Here is a 21,378-nt window from a genome sequence, read left to right as displayed (position 1 = left end):
TTTCCCTTAGCATGATTTCCCCCCTAAAAGAAGTCTACTCTTCCTCCTGCCTTTCTCATTTTAGGTAATAGAGAGGTATATCTTTGGTTTTCCTCAAGACTTCATTCTTCTTTGTTCCCTGCATCCAATTAATCATCAAGTCTTACAAAAGACTATGAATCTATCCCAGTCTGTCTATCTCCACTGTCTTTATCTTCTCCCAGCAATATAATTCCAACAATTTCCTAATTAGTACCCCAAACTGATACATTCTTCCCCAAAACAGACAAATGTTTTGTACTACTGTCGGTTATCCTTTAAAAATAAATCTGATTCTAACATAGTAGCATTCCTAGAAACCTATCTATGCTCATGACCCATTGCTTGATAAAAGTGAAAAGCCTAAGCATGATGAATGACCTTTCTCAATGTGGTCCCAATCTAACATTCTGGCCTTACAGCCCGTCACACTCCCAAAGGTACCATATGTTTTAGCCATACTAAACCTGGTGTTTCCCAAATATGCTGTAGGCTTTTAAATGCCCTCAAACATTTTATCATGCAGAACACTTTGCTTGGAATAGCAATGCTTCCCCAGCCATGTCCCTTTCCTCTTGGTAAGGTTTAATGAGGACACAAAGGAAGGCAAATTTAGGTATGTCCTGCAAAAGTCAAGGAAGGCTTCAGTGATGAGGTGATGCTTTAACTGAGTCTTGAAGGATCAATAGGAATTTTCCAGAAAATTATCTTTACTGTTAGAAAACCAATACTCTGGTAGGGTGGGAGGCAGGAGAACGGCTTCCAGTAGGTACAAATAGAGGCCAGAGGGCTTCCCTGGTGGCACAGTGGTTGAGTGTTCACCTGCCGATGCAGGGGACAGGGGTCGTGCCCCGGTCTGGGAGGATCCCACGTGCCGCGGAGCGGCTGGGTCCGTGAGCCATGGCTGCTGGGCCTGCATGTCCGGAGCCTGTGCTCCACAACGGGAGAGGCCACAACAGTGAGAGGCCTGCGTACCACACACACACACACACACACACAAAATAGAGGCCAGAGTAGTCTGCCAGTCCCTTCACAAAAGACAGAGTGAGGTAATACCAACATATAGTTGAAACTGATTTCTACGTAGCCCATCAGGAAAAGCTAGGGTACACTGAGCATTAGTAATAGTTGTTTTTTTTCCCCTTTAACTTTCATTTGTATTATTTAAAAAAATTTTTTAAATTGAAGTATGGTTGATTTACAGTGTTGTGTTAGTTTCAGGTGTACAGCACAGTGATTCAGCTATACATATACATATATATGTATGACTGTATACCTATGAATGTGTGTGTATATATATTTTACATTCTCTTCCATTATAGGTTATTACAAGATATTGAGTATAGTTCCCTGTGCTATAACAGTAGGTCTTTGTTGGTAATCTATTTTATATATAGTAGTATGTATATGTTAATCCCAAACTCCTAATTTGTCCCTCCCAATAATAGTTGTTTATGAAAGGAGAAGGTCATAGAGTTAACCTCCAATGATGTATTATAAAAACCAGCCCCAGTCTTCACAGGCTGCTATTAGTCTGAAAGCTGCAATGTCTTAAAGTATTTCAGGAGCTGTGTGCAGAAGTGTTTTTATTTTAGCATGATTTAATACATCTAAAAAATGTTGTCTAACATGCTGAAAATAATTTAAAAAATTGTGCATGTTATACTTAGATATGGTATGCAAAAACATAGAAGTAAATATACAGTTGGTTCACTTATCCAGACCTCACCTATTTGAGAGATTTATCATTTTGGAATATAACTCAGAACCAAAAAAAAAAGAAAAAAATAAAATAATCTGAGTAGCCTACAAAATGTCACCAAATCCATCAAGTAAGCCTCATGATGACAAAGACCTTTTGGCCTTTAATCAGAGCCTATTAACTCTTTCTTCCTATGTTATCTTAATGGGCCCGATTTTCTGTTTTCCATCCATAGCAGACTAGAAGCACAAGTTGGGAGGTTGGAAGATGATTTATTCCAGACTTGTGCACTGAGATGATGAAGAAGCAACAACTGACACAATGAAAGCAAGGGAGAAGGAGATAGAAACATAATAAAAGAGTGGAACTGGAATTCAAAAATTATAACATTTGGTTTCATTTGGCGTCATAGAAAATAGCCCTGTATCTCTCAATAGCTCCTGAGGGCATCTATGTGTTCCATCATCTCTCACTAACTCACATATTTAATCATGCCCCTGAGTCAGCAAAAAAATAAAATAACAAATTATACCTAGGATATTTTAAGAATGTGGGAATTCTGGAATTCTCTTCAGAAAGAGTTCCATGCAAAAACAGATGTTCATGATTAAATAGACAAACCCTCAGGCCTATGGACTGATTCTCTGTAGTGCGATTCTTTCCACAGTGGTTCTCAAATGTTGAGATTTTACTCTAAGCATAATTATAAATTAGCTATTAGTGCACTCGTACCATCATATATGAGAAAGTAGCTTTGGATAAATCGTTTATTATTTGTCAGTAGAGGTACATTTATAATAAAACAAGGCACTGCAGCTATGAATAAGGAGGAAATTTGTGGAAAAGTAAATGAGTGTGTTAAATATTGTGTTGAAGGAATGTCTGATACTACTTAGGAAGCTAAATAACTATTTATTGACAATTTTATACTACTACCATCTTAAAACTAGAATTAGTACAATGGGGGGTTTGTATAGAAATATTTACAACATGTAGTCATGTTTCAAGTACAAAAATAACTTCAGAGTTAAAGAAGGATGTCTTTTATTTTAAATCTGTTTCAAAGTTGAATAATTGCCAAATTGATCATTTTTGGTAATGGGGAATCACTAGTGACCTCTGTAATATAAAAAGCAACAGACACTTTGGAAGTCATCATATTGGTTTCCACAGCACGATTCAACACTATTGGCCACTCTTGAACAAAGCTCTCTTCCCTCAACTTCTATGATACTAAGCTTTCCTCATTTTTATTTTACCTCTTTGTTACATTTAAAATCTCCTGTCTCTATGCTTGGCCTTAAAATATACTTATTCCTAGAGGTTGATCCATAGTCCTTTGATCCTTTGCTCTGGTCCTTTGCTCATTCTGTACATTGTCCTTGGCAGCATTATCCATCCTATGACTTCCATCAGCACTTCTATGTGATGAATCTCTCTGAACTCTTCTATTCCAAATACATCCTGACTCACAGATTCCATATATTCAGCTGCCTTCTGACTGGATTTCAAATTCAGTATTGTCCTTAACTGTACTTTTCTTCCTTATCTTCATCCCCTCCTTCCTACTCCAATCCACTCTCCAACCTTGACCTGCCTTTCTCTCTTTTTTTAACATCTTTATTGGAGTATAATTGCTTTACAATGGTGTGTTACTTTCTGCTTTATAACAAAGTGAATCAGCTATACATATATCCCCATATCTCCTTCTTCTTGTGTCTCCCTCCCACCCTCCCTATCCCACTGCTCTAGGTGGTCACAAAGCACCCAGCTGATCTCCCTGTGCTATGTGGCTGCTTCCCACTAGCTAGCTATTTTATATTTGGTAGTGTATATATGTCCATGCCACTCTCTCACTTCCTCCCAGCTTACACTTCCCCCTCCCTGTGTCCTCAAGTCCATTCTCTACAGTTGCGTCTTTATTCCTGTCCCGCCCCTAGGTTCTTCAGAACCATATTTTTTCAAAGAGATATTCTTTCGTTGTTATTGTATAGTAATGCAACAGGTTTCTGTGCATTAATTTTGTATCCTGCTACTTTACCAAATTCATTGATTAGCTCTAGTAGTTTTCTGGTGACATCTTTAGGATTCTCTATGTATAGTATCATATGCAAACAGTGAAAGTTTTACTTCTTCTTTTCCAATTTATATTCCTTTTATTTCTTTTTCTTCCTTGACTGCTGTGGCTAAAACTTCCAAAACTATGTTCAATAATAGTGGTGAGAGTAGATAACCCTGTCTTGTTCCTGATCTTAGTGGAAATGGTTTCAGTTTTTCACCATTGAGAATGATGTTGGCTGTGGGTTTGTCATATATGGCCTTTATTATGTTGGGGTAAGTTCCCTCTGTGCCTACTTTCTGGAGGGTTTTTATCCTAAATGGGTGTTGAATTTTGCTGAAGGCTTTTTCTGCATCTATTGAGATGATCATACGGGTTTTCTCCTTTAATTTGTTAATATGGTGTATCATGTTGATTGATTTGCATATATTGAAGAATCCTTGCATTCCTGGGATAAACCCCACTTGATCATGGTGTGTGATCCTTTTAATGTGCTGTTGGATTCCATTTCCTAGTATTTTGTTGAGGATTTTTGCATCTATGTTCATCACTGATATTGGCCTATAGTTCTCTTTCTTTGTGACATCGTTGTCTGGTTTTGGTATCCGGGTGATGGTGGCCTCGTAGAATGAGTTAGGGTGTGTTCCTCCCTCTGCTATATATTTTGGAAGAGTTTGAGAAGGATAGGTGTTAGCTCTTCTGTAAATGTTTGATAGAATTCACCTGTGAAGCCATCTGGTCCTAGGCTTTTGTTTGTGGGAAGATTTTTAATCAGAGTTTCAATTTCAGTGCTTGTGATTGGTCTGGTTATAATTTCTGTTTCTTCCTAGTTCAGTCTCAGAAGGTTGTGCTTTTCTAAGAATTTGTCCAATTCTTCCAGGTTGTCCATTTTATTTGCATAGAGTTGTTTGTAGTAATCTCTCATGATCCTTTGTATTTCTGCAGTGTCAGTTGTTACTTCTCCTTTTTCATTTCTAGTTCTGTTGATTTGAGTCTTCCCCCTTTTTTTCTTGATGAATCTGGCTAATGGTTTATCAATTTTGTTTATCTTCTCAAAGAATCAGCTTTTAGTTTTATTCATCTTTGCTATTGTTTCCTTCATTTCTTTTTCACTTATTTCTGATCTGATCTTTATGATTTCTTTCCTTCTGCTAACTTTGGGTTTTTTTTTTGTTCTTCTTTCTCTAATTTCTTTTGGTGTAAGGTTAGGTTGTTTACTTGAGATGTTTCTTTTCTCTTGAGGTAGGACTGTATTGCTATAATTTTCCCTCTTAGAACTTCTCTTGCTGCATCCCATAGGTTTTGGGTCTTTGTGTTTTCATTGTCATTTGTTTCTAGGTATTTTTTGATTTCCTCTTGGATTTCTTCAGTGACCTCTTGGTTATTTAGTAACATATTGTTTAGCCTCCAAGTGTTTGTATTTTTTAGTTTTTTTCTTGTAATTGATATCTAGTCTCATAGCCTTGTGGTCAGAAACAATACTTAATATGATTTCAATTTTCTTAAATTTACCAAGGCTTCATTTGTGACCCAAGATATGATCTATCCTGGAGAATGTTCTGTGAGCACTTGAGAAGAAAGTGTATTCTGTTTTTGGTTGGAATGTCCTATAAATATCAATTAAGTCCATCTTGTTTAATGTGTCATTTAAAGCTTTTTTTCCCTTATTTATTTTCATTTTGGATGATATGTCTATCAGTGAAAGTGGGATGTTAAAGTCCCCTACTATGATTGTGTTACTGTCAATTTCCCCTTTTATGGCTGTTAGCATTTGCCTTATGTATTGAGGTGCTCCTATGTTGGGTGTATGAATATTTACAGTTGTTATATCTTCTTCTTGGATTGATCCCTAGATCATTATGTAGTGTTCTTCTTTGTCTCTTGTAATAGTCTTTAAAGTCTCTCTTGTCTGATATGAGAATTGCTACTCCAGCTTTCTTTTGATTTCCATTTGCATGGAATATCTTTTTCCATCCCCTCACTTCAGTCTGTATGTGTCCCTAGGTCTGAAGTGGGTCTCCTGTAGACAGCATGTATATGGGTCTTGTTTTTGTATCCATTCAGCCAGTCTGTGTCTTTTGTCCATTTACATTTAAGGTAGTTATCCATTTACATTTAAGTAGTTGTCCATTTACATTTAAGGTAGTTATCAATATGTATGTTCGTATTACCATTTTCTTAACTGTTTTGGGTTTGTTATTGTAGGTCTTTTCCTTCATTTGTGTTTCCTGCCTAGAGAAGTTGGATTTGTTGTAAAGCTGGTTTCGTGGTGCTGAAGTCTCTTAGCTTTTGCTTGCCTGTCAAGGTTTTACTTTCTCCACTGAATGTGAATGAGATCCTTGCTGTGTAGAATAATCTTGGTTGTAGGTTTTTCCCTTTCATCACTTTGAATATGTCCTGCCACTCCCTTCTGGCTTGCAGAGTTTCTGCTGAAAGGTCAGCTCTTAACCTTATGAGGATTCCCCTGTATGTTATTTGTTGATTTTCCCTTGCTGCTTTTAATATTTTTTCTTGGTATTTAATTTTTGTTAGTTTGATTAATATGTGTTGGCATGTTTCTCCTTGTATTTATCCTGTATGGGACTCTCTGTGCTTACTGAACTTGATTATTTCCTTTCCCATATTAGGGAAGTTTTCAACTATAATCTGTTCAAATATTTTCTCTGTCCCTTTCTTTTTCTCTTCTTCTCCTGGGACCCCTATAATTCGAATGTTGGTGTGTTTAGTGTTGTCCCAGAGGTCTCTGAGACTGTCCTCAATTCTTTTCATTCCTTTTTCTTTATTCTGCTCTGCAGTAGTTATTTCCACTATTTTATCTTCCAGGTCACTTATCTGTTCTTCTGCCTCAGTTATTCTGCTATTGATTCCTTCTAGAGAATTTTTAATTTCATTTATTTTGTTGTTCATCATTGTTTGCTCTTCAGTTCTTCTAGGTCCTTGTTAAATGTTTCTTGTATTTTCTCATTTCTATTTCCATGATTTTGGATCATCTTTACTATCATTACTCTGAATTCTTTTTCAGGTGGATTGCCTATGTCTTCTTCATTTGTTTGGTCTGGTGGGTTTTTACCTTGCTCCTTCACCTGCTTTGTGTTTCTATGTCTTCTCATTTTGCTTAACTTACTGTGTTTGGTGTCTCCTTTTCACAGGCTGCAGGTTCATATTTCCCGTTGTTTTTGGTATTTGCCCCCAGTGGGTAAGGTTGGTTCAGTGCATTGTGTAGGCTTCCTCATGGCGGGGACTGATGCCTGTGTTCTGGTGGATGAGGCTGGATCTTGTCTTTCTGCTGGGCAGGACTGTGTCCAGTGGTGTGTTCTGGGGTGTCTGTGAACTTATAATGATTTTAGGCAGCCGCTCTGCTAATGGATGCGGTTGTGTTCCTGTCTTGCGAGTTGTTTGGCATAGGATGTCCAGAAATGTAGCTTGCTGGTCATTGAGTGGAGCTGGGTCTTAGTGTTGAGATGGAGATCTCTGGGAGGGCTTTCACCATTTGATATTAGATGGAGCCAGGAGGTCTCTGGTGGACCAGTGTCTGAACTTGGCTCTCCCACCTCAGAGGCACAGGCCTGACACCTGGCCAGGGCACGAAGACCCTGTCAGCCACATGGTTCAGAAGAAAAGGGACAAAAGAAGCATGAAATAAATACATTAATTAAATAAAATAAACTTAAAAAATAAAAAAGCATTATTAAAAATGTAAAAATTAAAAAGTGAAAAAAAGAAGGAAAGAAGAGAGCAACCAAACCAACAAACAAATCCACCAATGATATCAAGCACCAAAAATTATACAAAAAAAAAAAAAAAAACCCGATAGACAGAACCCTAGCACAAATGGTAAAAGCAGAGCTTTACAGACAAAATTATAGAAAGAAGTATACACATACACAATCACAAAAAGAGAAAAAGGAGAAAAAATCTATATATAAAAAAAAGAAATAGGAAGAGAGTAACAAAATCAGTAAACAAATCTACCAATAATAATTAACTGTATATACTAAACTAAGATAAACATAAAGCCAGGAATAAATTAGATGCAGGAAGCAAACCCCAAGTCTATAGTTGCTCCCAAAGTCCAGTGCCTCAATTTTGGGATGATTCATTGTCTATTCATGTATTCCAGAGATGATGGGTATATGAAGTTGATTGGGGGGATTTAATCCGCTGCTCCTGAGTCTGCATGGAGAGATTTCCCTTTCTCTTTGTTCGCACAGCTCCTGGGGTTCCGCTTTGGATTTGGCCTCGCCTCTGTGTGTAGGTTGCCTGAGGCCATCTGTTCCCCACCCAGACAGGACGGGGTTAAAGTAGCAGCCGATTAGGGGGCTCTGGCACACTCAGGCCGGTGGGAGGGAGGGGTACAGAATGCGGGGCAAGCCTGTGGCGGCAGAGGCCTCCGTGACGTTGCACCAGCCTGAGGCGTGCCATGTGTTCTCCCGGGGAAGTTGTCCCTGGATCACGGGACCCTGGCAGTGGCGGGCTGCAGCAGGCTCCCAGGATGGGAGGTGTAGATAGTGACCTGTTCTTGCACACAGGCTTCTTGGTGGCTACAGCAGCAGCCTTAGCACTTCATGTCCGTCCGTGGGGTCTGTGCTGATAGCCTCGGCTCACACCCATCTCTGGAGGTCGTTTAGGCGCTGCTCTGAATCACCTCTCCTTGTTCACCCCGAAACAATGGTCTCTTGCCTCTTCAGCAGGTCCAGACTTTTTCCCGGACTCCCTCCCGGCTAGCTGTGGCGCACTAGCCCCCTTCAGGCTGTGTTCTCGCAGCCAACCCCAGTCCTCTCTCTGAGATCTAAGCTCCGAAGCCTGAGCCTCAGCTCCCAGCCCCCTCCCGCCCCGGCGGGTGAGCAGACAAGCCTCTCGGGCTGGTGAGTGCCGGTCGGCGCCGACCCTCTGTGCGGGAATCTCTCCGCTCTGCCCTCCGCACCCCCGTTGCTGCGCTCTCCCCCGCGGCTCCGAAGCTCCCCGCTCCGCCTCCTGCAATCTCTGCCCGCGAAGGGGCTTCCTAGTGTGTGGAGACCTTTCCTCCTTCACAGCTCCCTCCCACTGGTGCAGGTGCCGTCCCTATTCGTCTCTGTTTTTTCTTTTTTCTTTTGCCCTACCCAGATACGTGGGGAGTTTCTGGCCTTTTGGGAGGTCTGAGGTCTTCTGCCAGCATTCAGTAGGTGTTCTGTAGGAGGTGTTCCACATGTAGATGTATTTCTGATGTATTTGTGGGGAGGAAGGTGATCTCCACGTTTTACTTCTCCGCCATCTTGGTGGTCTTCCAGGCCTGCCTTTCTTGTTTGCCCATTCCTGGTTAACCTTAGCATTGTCCACCAAGTAGCATAAACGAGAAACATGAGTCATTTTCGAATATACTCTTTCTCCATCCACCATTCCTTCAGTCACCAAATCCTACCAGTTATACTGCCTTAGTGCTGTACTTTCCTTCCTTAGTATAATATTATCTACCTCCCGCCCCCACCACTTCTTTGTTTCAGGGCGTTGTCACATATCAATGTTTTATAATTTCCCTGGACTCTTAAATATCTTCTACCCTTCATTCCAGCCCCTTTTAAATCATTTTCTACAGAGTTATACTTCTGAAATGCCATTCTTGTTATATCTCTGCTTAAAATCCTGTTACATCTTCCCATAGCCACTGGGAGTAAAGTCTAATGCTAGTCCACACAAAATATCAATATGTCATCATCTAACTGTGGCTTTGTCTCTAACCTCATATTCTGTCACTCTTCTACATATAGTTTTTGATCCAGTCATACTGTACCCAGTTCCCTGAACATTTTATGCTGTTTCATCTCTCTGCCTCCATACCTTTGTACTTGGCAGTGCCGTCCCTGGAATCTTCCATTTTATGACTTAATAACTTTCTCTGTACGTTTGTATCTTTCTTCGTTGGTACTTCTTTTAACTCAAACCATCTTTTTTCCTAACTCCTGCTGGGCTGGGATAAAGAAAGACCTTGTTAGTGTCAAGAAAGTACTTAATAAGGTCAACGTGTGACAGTGTCAATAACATTTTAAAAGCACAGTTTGTCACAGCTAATGGCAATATGGATAATCTGTCTGAGAATGTCCTAGAGTTGGCAATTATTGTACTATATAGCTCTGTGAATTGTGATTAAACAGATAGATGTTTGTATAGTTTTCAAAGCTGGTGAGTTACAGTAAATAAAAGGTTCTAGCATTTTCCCAGGAATTTTGTGAAGATGTTTTATGTTTAAATATTTTCCCTCTCTATCACTTAAGAAACTGAATGCAGTTTCTTTTTGTAGTAGTATATCTCGTCAATAAAATTTGAAACATTTAATGACTATACACCCATTATATTTTAAACATTTTATTAGCAGCAGTTAGGGGTTACAAAGAAAACCCTAAACAAATACAGAGCCATATCTTGAGGAAGCTTGAAATTTATTTTGTGATATTTCACTCTCTATACCACACCCCACACCCCAGGATGAAGACAGTAGCACCCTGTGACTAAAGAATGTAGGTGATTATTATACAAAGAATGTATCCTATTATGGTAAAAGAAGGATTATAATGTTATAGAAAAATTGATAGTAATTCAGTTTAGTATAGTTATGCATGGCAGAAATTATTGGATGCTTTCTCATATGTGCAAAGTTGGTGGTTTTTATCTACATGTTTATGCATTTGTTAAATGGGTTATATAGATATCATGTAAAAATCTCCATATAATATAGGGAGATCATTTAATAACATTGCAAATACAGAAACTTTTTTTACTGGTTAAAAATCATAATCATAGTTCTAGCCTAGTATGTGTATCAATAATGGAGAAAATTCAGACTTCCTATTATTTTTGAATTTTAGTTCTCATGGAAGCTGAATTTAAATCAAATAAATATGGCAGATCATTTTGAACCTTAGATACATTATAAAGAAACTAAGCAACAGATGAAATCTGGCTAGTGGACTCTGTGATTGCTATTTAAAGGCACTTGTTTTCTTTCCAGTATAGGGAAAAATGCTATTCAGCAATGCCTGATTTGTGCATTATAGTGTGGTAGAAAGATTCTACCTAAAAGATTCTACCTAAAAGGTTCTACCTAAAAGATTCTACCTAAAAGACTAAAAGTCATGAGGCCTGAGTTCAAATCCAATCTTTGTGTTTTATTATTAGCTATACATTCTTGGACAAATCTTCTAATCTTCCTAGGTTTTCAGTTTCCTTATCTTTAAATGAGGATATCGGACCAGAGTATTTTATATTCTTTCTAGCTTTCAAATCCCGTAATCCTTTATTTTCTATCTCTGGAGTTGGAGTTTTGTTTTTTTGAAAGTAGATTGATTTTTCATTGTAAGAGGACAATATCGTTCAGTCATGCTCTTAAAGATTTATATACTTGGAAGTCGAACAATGCCAATTTTGAAAGTTCCACTATTCAGAAATGAGTTTTATACTGCTTTGGAGCTTAGGTTTTAGGTATTAGGCCAGAATCCTTTTTAAAGTGTCCAGTGCAGTGCTGTTGAGTCAAACTTTCTGCAGTCTCCTATATCCGTGCTGTCCAATATGGGAGCCACTAGCCACATGTGGCTGTTGAACACTTGAACTGTAACTAATGAAACTGAGGAACAGCATTTTAAATTTTATTTAATTATAATTAAGCTAAATTTAAATTGTCAGTGGCTCTGTATTGAACAGCATGCTCATGTGTGTGTGTGTGTGTGTGTGTGTGTGTGTGTGTGTGTGTGTATGTGATGTGTGTATTTGTGTGCACATCTATGCTGAATAGGGAGTGAAGGGAGTAGGGTGGCAGGAAGTAAAGGAGAGTGAGAGGCCATTGTTTTGGATGATGGGATGCTGTCCATAGGTAACTGTTCAGGATATATATAAAGTGGAATGTAACACATTCCAGAAACCATTTTCTGTCTCCCTTCCTCCCTTCCCCCCTCCCTCTCTCCCTCTCTCTCTTCCTCTTTCTTCCTTTTCTTTCTTTCTTTCTTTCTTTTTCTTTCTTTCTTTCTTCCTTCCTTCCTTCCTTTCTTTCTTTCACATTCCATTATGTACTTTGATAACCACTTTATTTTTATTCAGGTATACTTGATAACCATAAGATAACCATTTTATATACTAGACAGCATATTAAAATAATTATATGTTTTTCTAATTAACCTATAGTTTCAAAGTTAGGTATTCCCAATATTTTAAACATGATGCACTAGTTAAATTTTATTATCTTACCCATCCTTAAAATATTTTGTTGTGTTAATCTAGGAATGGAGTTTATGAGGCATCTGGAATGTGCTGGAAATTATACTGTATTTGGAGTAAAGTGATATGTTTAGAATCATGAATTTCCTCCTTGCTGTGTCACCTTGTATAAGTTATTTATCTGCTTTGAGCCTCAGCTTCATCATCTGTGAAATAAGGATAATAGTAACACTTATCTCATGGTTTTTGTGAGGGTGAGATTAGATGGTGAATTATGTAAGTTCCTAAATTGTTTGGTAACAAAAACTAATGCAACATATTAATGATGATAATAGTTTGGAGGTTTGTATTTAGCAATGAATTCAGAATCCACACAATGGGTATTTCATATTTATAATTAAATAATAATATACTCTGCCTTATAAACTAATTACATTTTAAAAATTTAACTTTGTAAATAGTGACAATTGGATTGATTTTGTTCCTATCCTCTGAAAAGGGCAGTAATTGTGTAGTAGTATAAAGGAATGGAGATAATTAAGATGAGTTTTTTTGTTCTCCACATTCATACAATGTAAATATTCCTATTAAAGAGCATTGCTTTAGCAGATTATGTTGGAAAATGACATGATAGTATGAATATTCATCTTATGCTATTTGTAAGTAATTAAATATCTTTAAGAATTTGATAAACAATAAATAGTACATTGATAAACCAGTGCTGTTACCTGTTTAAACTACTGACTTCAAAGTGTGTGCTATTTTTTACTATAGTCAATGGATGTAACTTCTTTTTTTAGCATTTAGTTATATATTCATACATTGTATGTTAAGTATTGAAAAGCATTGCAACATTTATATTATTAAATGTAAAATTATTTTGATGTTACATTCATTAATTTTTTTGGCTTTTACTATTTTTATAATTTCCTGATCCAAATACTTTTATTGTATAAAGGTACAATTCCAAGACTCATTAACTTGTTTCTTATGGAAATGTTCTCTTTGCTTGTAGGGTATTAATACAAGCCATTAAGCTAGAATTTCTTCTGGCAAAAGCAATCCTAGCAGATGGCAACTTTTCTCTCTATTAATTTTGGATTGGACATGTATTTTGGCTTGTTCGGTCAGGTCAGAGTTGTAACATAACAAGAATCATTCATGCAAATACAGTCATAATATACCTATGGACTCATATGCTATGCAAACTTATATTCCAGCCTACTGAAACTATATGAAGACTTAAACATTTTCTTACTGTAAACAGGAAGGTTAAGTAACCCATTAAGGCATAAACATCATAATAACTTATCTGATATGACTTTTGAGGTAATGCCAAGTCAATGGCAAATATTTAGTCATATGTCTAAGTGATTTAGCTTGACATCTGAGCATTCATAGGAATTGGACTGAATTGTTCAATTATCATTTAGATAGCTAGTAATGTTAGAGACAACCTCGATAATCCCTTTTAATGCATGCAACTTTTGATTTTAGAACCTGGATGTGAGCTAGATAGGCTAATCTCCCCCAAAACAGCTTAAATGCATAAGATAAAGATATAGCAATAAAAGCAATATAGCTTTTAATATTTGTCTCTACTTGAAAAAAATCACTATCATAATAACAGGTCTGGATGTGATCAAGTCAAAATACATTTGAAATATTTTTCTTTTGCTGATGTGTTTTTCCATACTAACTGTTGATTTATTTGTGCCCCTTTGTATATATACTTAACATATTTACTAAATCTGGTATTTTACAGTGGTCCCCTTGCAGTCAGCTCTTTGAACACTAGACTCATTGCGTACTTTAAAAATAATAAATTTCCAGTGCAGCTCTTAAACTATTAGCCAATTGCCTTAGACATGAGCAGCATTTTCCAAAAATGAGGAATAATCTTTGGAACACTTGGCAGTTAGCATTTGGTTGACACTCTCCTAGCTTGCAATTACCGGAAAATAACTCTCTCCTCTTTTATAATAGGGAACCTCAATAACAGAAGAAAACCAAAACCCATTTTCCAGTGTCAGTCTAAGTAATGAATCACCTTTACTTGAAAACAAGCTCTTATATTTACTTTGCCATGCAATGCACATTAGTATTTGTGTCATAGTGCCTTCTAGTTGATCTTAATTCACTTGCATTCATTTTTTTATATAGTAAATTAATTCATCTTATTCATATAGTTTAATACTCTATATTTTGTGCAAATCTATCCAATAATAGAATAGAGAGAGTGTAACTCAGTGTAATAATATCTCTAAGTTATCACTGTTCCCTGTTTAACATCAGGGTACTTTTATAGCTTTGTTTGATTTATTTTAGAAAAGTGTTTATAACCATATAGAATTGAGGCCAAGCGCCCTCTGAGGACAGCTGGATATGAAAGATACATTTCATGATCTTTTTAAAGGGCCCTATATCCACACTGTTGGAACTTGGAGTTTCTCAGAGAAAGTTTAATATTCCTTCATATTGTTTAGCAAAGCATAGCAGTACTTGACCAACCATCATATCTTCGTTAGAATTTCTCTGGACATTAGAAACTCTATTGTTAATTTTTTTGTTTCTACTGTAAAGTCATAATCATTATACTTATATAAACATTTGCATTTCTTGATGTATTTCATAATATATGTATTATTCCTTTAGTGAATGGAAAAAAGTTATCTGAATGCATTAAGTATTTCTTTAATTTAAAAAAACTTTTTTTTAACAAAGTTTACTTTCTAATTGCAGGTGGCCTGCATGCAGTTTATAAATGCCCTTGTCACATCTCCTTATGAGCTTGATTTTCGAATACATTTAAGGAATGAATTCCTTCGTTCAGGACTAAAAACAATGTTACCAGTAAGTGGAATGTGCACATTTATTATGCTTATGAACTTTAATGCTTTTCTCTCTTTAGACAAAAGTACTTTCAGCAAAGTAAATAAATGTGCCTTGCCGTTTCCTTTTGTAAAGCACTGGACATTTTGTAAGCTTTTTGATATTGCAGTAGTGTTAGTCTCTACATACAACTGATGATTCGGAATTCAGCTAATGATATGTCCAGAAGTGATGGCTTTTTTGGTCTTCTTGAAGTCGAAAGGGAACTTTTCTTTGACTTTGAATACTGAGAACATAAAAGACTGCTATTTTTTTGCCATTTCAATTTTTCATTAAAATTTATTGCTTTCCTCTTTGATAACTTAGATTGATTTCCTTTATATTCAGCATAAGTATGCATAAAATTTTGATTAGTATATTCTAGACACATAACATAAGGATGGTATTCTTGTTATAAATCCATAGCAACTCTTCTAAAGAAAAACAATTTTATTTCTTAAATTGAGTGTGGATATCTGCGCTAATTGTGATACTGTTAAAAACATTTTTGAAATAACTTTATAGGCTTGTTCTAAGATAAATGAGCACACTTATTCTATAAATAGAAATACAACTACCATGACTTTATACGTTACTTAGTATGTTAACTAAAGAAGGATTTTGTTCAAGACCATGGCATTTTTAAAGGAGACAAGTAAAATCTCACTAGTTTCTTTATTTAAGCTACTTAGACCATACCTGATAAACAAGAAGTAAATGTAGGGGTGGGGAATAAAAGGACTGAGGAAAGAAGAAACAAAATAAAACAAATGTCAATGAGCATGTATATAAGGTATTCCTTAGGATATTATATAGGGTATTATATAGGGTATTATAAATACCAAAATCAGGGATATTTCCTGGTGAGGGACTAGTGTGTAGCATGCATCTGTAACTTGTCTTCTGATAGTCTTAACTGAAAGAGGTTGAAACTCATCATCATAAAATATACAATTGGGTCTATTGAAACCCATTTTAATAAGATATATTATTGAGTCTGTGCGGTTTTAGAAATTTCTATGTCATTTCCACTTTGAATGGTTCTTTCATCCATGACTTTAAAAAGCAAGGAATTGGTTGCAGTGAATCAAAACATCATTGTAAATGACCCGAATAGAGGTTCAATATGCAGTTAACTTAGGCACATTCACTAGTTATAGTGTATGTAACACACTTATTCTTTTTTTTGTCACAAATCTCTCCTCATGAAAAGTCTGTGGTCTTATGTAGCTAGAGGTAATATTACAGTCCTCATTCTAGTGTGCTTTTGAATTGCCTACTCAGTGTTTCCATCCTTGTCCTCTCGGAGCTGGTCCTCTGTTTCTGGGAGAGTAATCATGTCTTTGGACACTTGTTGGCCTCAGGGGCTCCTGAAGATCCACTACTCATTTACTAATATGCCATGTTTTTCTGCCTTAGTTGTTGCTGTCTGTTCCAGCTTTCATTTCCCTGTGTCTATTTATAATTAAACATTCATTTTCTGCCTTATGCTACTGAATGGTTGGTCAAGAAAACTGTGACTCTCAATTTATTTAAGTCCTCATCTTTTCAGAAAGGGTATGGACAGTAGCTCTTGTACCTTTTGCACGTTTGCCAGGGTGTGCTCATTTCTGCTGGGTTCAGTGGTCTCATGGTATTTTTCCTTTGGTTATATTGACAGCTAAGATTTTGCATCAGTGTTTCTTAGCTACACTTTCGCATTGGCCCTATAGCTATATATAAAGCCCCTTGCGGTACCCTGTACCTCTTAATTTGTGCTTCCAGTTAGATTTTTCTTTAACTATCACATCTCTTCAGTATGCCCTGATTCTTATATCTCAGGGATCCTTCAGCAAGAGGAAAGTGAGAAATGTCATGTTTCTGCCTCTTAAAGTTTTGGAATAGAACCTACAAGGATTCTCAATTTCTTTTTCTTTCTGTGACAATGGAGTGAAGTATGGCTAAATAGGGCTCTGGTTCTCAAGAAGCTGGGCATGTCCCCCTAAAGAGAGTCTATCAAAATCTCATTGGGGGTATGGCAGAGATGTTTGGTTTGAAAGAAAATAATCCTCCCCAGGTATTTCTGATATACAATATGAGAATCAGAATCTAGGCAGATAGACCCTGAGATTAGAGGTCCTTCCCTTAATACCATACATTTCACTACTGTTGCTGTTGTCCTTGTAGTTTTATTATCACAATTTGGAGCAAAAGTCAGAATGGTCATGCTTTAATGTATACTAGATGTACCTAACATGTCAACTGCTGTCTAGCTACCTAATTTACTAAATATTTACATTTCAACCACTAGAATTTATAGTAATATCAAACATCTTTTACACATGCATGGAAGCCTAATAATATATTCATAGATGAGTCTTTAATATCCTGGCTTTTATCCTATTTACTCTTATTTTATACATTGTTCTAACAGGAGGAGCTTCCTAATTTTCTGGAATATATCATATTCAAAGCAGCAAATTTGACGTGGCTAGGGCTAATATAAATTGTTGGTACATGGATCAAAAATTATAAATATCTGGAATCATTAGGTGTTTGGGAAGAATAGTTCTTGATAGTTATTAGTATTTCAGTAATCCCTGAGACCATCATTGTAGTAGAGTGAAACTTTTGTTTCATATAATTATTAGAATCCTCAAGACAAGGACAGTTACTTTAATTACATTCTGTAGAAATTTATTTTCAAAATTTGCCCTGTCTCTATAGATAAATTATGATGTTGAAAGAGAGTTTATATTTCACTTACATGGAAAATTTACTTTTCATAAATTTGCTTTAGTAATTTGGGACAAATGAGTTATTAAACACTATATAGTGATTTTTAAAATAGTATTTTCTCTGTAGTTAACTTACATTGATTTCTTGTGAAGTTTTCTCCATCTGCATTTTAGTTAGTTAAATAAATTAAGAAAATATTAGATAAGTCAGGTATGTGAAGGAACAAGATAGTAAGAAATTGTGTCTGTAGGCAGCAGGCATTCTTAACCTCTTTTAAAAGACCGACAAACCCTTTCTTACTCTTTTGAAGACTCAATTTTGATTGCTTGACTGGTAATCAGTCATGTACTGGTAATGGACTTTGATTTCTTTTGAAGTACAGCATATTATAAAGAGTTAATTATATGTTTTAGAGAATCTGCTGAAAATATTCCGTATCTGTACAGCAAATCTGTTTAAAAAATAACTGAAACATATTTACAGTATTTCACATAATTATTAGTAGTGTAATTCAGTAATTTTATGCCATTCTTCATTTAAAATATAAACTTCAGTGATGCATTTCCCTTTTTTCAATGGGGTATCTGTCACATTTGTGCTATATGAAACTTTTATTAATTCATTAAATGTTTATTTTATCAAGAATTTTTGAATATACCTTTCAAGGTTTGACATTTGAATGAAAGGAAGTTTTTTATATATGTGTGTGTGTGTGTAGATATGCATATATATTTTAACAGAGCATTATTAATGAACACTATGAGATATTTCATTTATAAATATCTATATTTTTATATTGTGCTGTACATGTTCACATACTATATATCTTATATAAATAATGTGTTGTCCTAATTAAAAACTGAAGTAAACATTTAACCAGTTATTTTCACTGAAAATATTTTAATCATGAAGGTTGAGTCCATGTTTTGTAAAGTTCTGATGCTGATTAAATGACAGTAGTTAATTAATTTGTTTTTTCTATTTTTCAAACATATTTGAATGTGTTAAAGTCTGATAGTGAACATCTAAGAAAGAATATCTTGTGACATAAGAATAAGGAAAAATTCCATATTATAAAATGTATTAAAGGTTTTGTTTTTTTTGAGAGAATGAAAGTGTATTCTTATCAGCTCCTTACGTTACCCATGAAGTTTTTTTTTTAACATCTTTATTGGAGTATAATTGCTTTACAATGGTGTGTTAGTTTCTGCTTTATAACAAAGTGAATCAGCTATACATATACATATGTTCCCATATCTCTTCCCTCCCTCCCACCCTTCTTATCCCATGTATTAAAGGTTTTTTCTGCAATGGCCAGCATATTGGGTGTGTCTGGCTCCTGCTCTTTTCTGAATTGAGTTCAGAAATCGCCTGATAATTAACTCACCAGTGTTAGATAACTTTAATTCCAATAAATTTCTTCATTCCCTTTCAAAGTGGAAAGTTAGACCTAAAACAAATTATTACTCAAGAGGAAACTGAGTTTAAATACATGTATTTGTTATGTATTTTATATGCAATTATATAGAAACATATTAATATTTTCATATGCTCTGTAGGTAAATTATTATGTATGTGAACGTTAGAAAAAGAACACCTAGAAATTGCATAAATTTGTGTTTGGCTTCAGTAATAGCGGTTGCATCTCCATTTAAAATCGTCCTATTGAATAAAAATAGAAACAAAAATATGGATCCGAGTTTGTTTAATCGACCTAATTTGAAGTACACCGTGCTTGCATTTCCTTTTAGAGTTCAAGTTCAGCTCTGAACATCCTAGTCCCTCTTTCGATATCACCCTTGAGCATCCACAGTTGTGATTATCGATTTGGGTTTTGAAAGCGGCAACTTAATGGACACATATTAAAAGATATTCCAGGTGATATATATTAAGCCCAACAATCTCTAGTGTGGCATGCTTCCAAAGATTTTGTTTATACTATGATTTTGAAAATTATCAGAGGTTTGTAATGCATGTGCTTATAATGTATTACAAAAACAGGTCTTTGATGCCCAAGTTGGTATTTTGTGATTCGGCTAAGCAAAAATAAAAGGTGGGGGAGGAGGCTAGTTGTGCATCTTGATTAAAAAGTCCTGACACCTTTTTGCTTTAAAATCACAAAATGTCATTTAAAGTAAATTTGTTTTTACAACTTTCCACGCCATACTTGGGACTGTTGTGCTTGAATATATCCTTGCATTTGTTCTTCATTAATACAATTGATCTATATTCGCATTTTTGGCCAGAGGCATATGTGAATATTCTAACTGCATGAGTTCTTTTGCGATCTTTGATTAGTGTGTTTAGTCAAAACGACAGCATTTAATGTGGGTTTGTAGCAATTAGTTGTTTTCCGTTGCAAAAGTCATCGTTAATTTTTTAAAGTGAATCGTCAAAATTTGGAGCATGAAAAGAAATGCGGTGAATGCAGTGAGGTTCTTTCATTTTAATAGAAAACCAGAGTACGTTTACTTTCTTTCAGGAAACCAAGTGCTTGGGTCAATATTTGAAATTGCTTCTGTGTATGTAGATGAATAATAGTGTCAGGCCTTTATTGCCAAAGTATGGTGTTGTCAAACTGTTATTCGTCTGCTAAGTTTTCTGTTTATATATTAGGATCTGAAAGAAAAAGAGAATGACGAGCTTGATATTCAGTTGAAAGTATTTGATGAGAACAAAGAGGACGACCTAACTGAATTATCACACCGTCTCAATGACATTCGAGCAGAAATGGAATATCCTTTTGACGAACCACAGAAATCATTTTGCATGTACTGTGAAAAAGGGATTTGTGGGTGATTTTGTGAACCATTATTAGAATTCTTGTCTGCCAGCCCAATTAATATCCATTTATTTATATTAGAACTTCACGATGATGCTGTCCTTGAGATTCATGTTGAAGAATTGTCAGACTGTCCTGATAATTTACACAGGCTGTATTGAAATCCGCACAGTGGCTTGCTGCATTATAGGTATACTCTGCTCAATGGTCTTGAATAGACAAGAGCCTAAGGCAGTATTCCTCATGGATAAAGATTTTTGGGGGGAAAAGTTCAGTGAGTTCATATGTGACTATAGGTAATATACTTTTTCAGTTTATTAAATGGTACTCCAGTGATTTAGAGGTATCATTCAATTCAAATAGATGTCTTATTCTCAATCCAAATATCTTGGTTCCTTAGCGGGGGGAAAAAAGTTTAGATGTGATAGGGTCTGACTATAACAAGGATGCTAGAGTAGAAGCATTTGAGTCAAATACAACTAGCATATAATCTTCCTATGGCAGTGATTTTATACAAAATGATTTTAGATCTAAAAGATGGTTGTCATAGCATTGCTGGCCATTTGTTTCACACCCATTAAATTTCTTACTTATGGGTTCTGGGGAAACTGGGAAATACTTCGGAACAAAAATGACCTTTGAGCTGGACTTTTTCTCTATAACGTCTTTTTCCATCTTCCTCCTCACTTTACAGTGCTTTGCTTCCATCTGCCTTATTTATATACACTTCTTTGTGCCTGTGAGATGGAGGGCACAAGTGTTTCAACTTTTTCCTCCAATGTTCCTATCAAAGCATCTTATGCATGAGTACTGGATAAGTGCAGTGAATAACAATTTTGTTATTATGAGAGATAATTTCTAGTAATTTCTTATCCTTCATCAGTGACTCTAGTCTACAGTGGTCTCCATAATATTAAATGCTTTTTATATCAATTAATAAATATCTTGCTTTATATAAATTTCTCTTCATCAGAAAGCTATTTTTGGATTTATTCCATAGCCATCGAAAGGACCTTATGAGACTTTAACACAACACTCTTACATGGG

At 35.7% G+C, this 21,378-nt stretch overlaps 1 protein-coding gene across 1 annotated transcript in view; it reads left to right on the top strand.

Annotated features, from left to right (window-relative positions):
* DIAPH2 (diaphanous related formin 2) overlaps nt 1-21,378 on the top strand; it is an 886,998-nt gene that overhangs the window by 242,417 nt on the left and 623,203 nt on the right. Inside the window, exons 10-11 of the mRNA XM_007455866.1 lie at nt 14,703-14,813; nt 20,166-20,284. Of these exons, the coding sequence (XP_007455928.1) occupies nt 14,703-14,813; nt 20,166-20,284 (230 nt within the window). The remainder of the gene's footprint in view (nt 1-14,702; nt 14,814-20,165; nt 20,285-21,378) is intronic.

This window comes from Lipotes vexillifer, unplaced genomic scaffold, assembly GCF_000442215.2.
Source record: "Lipotes vexillifer unplaced genomic scaffold, Lipotes_vexillifer_v1.1 scaffold82, whole genome shotgun sequence".
Taxonomy (NCBI): domain Eukaryota; kingdom Metazoa; phylum Chordata; class Mammalia; order Artiodactyla; family Lipotidae; genus Lipotes; species Lipotes vexillifer.
This window is presented reverse-complemented; position numbering and strand designations above follow the sequence as displayed.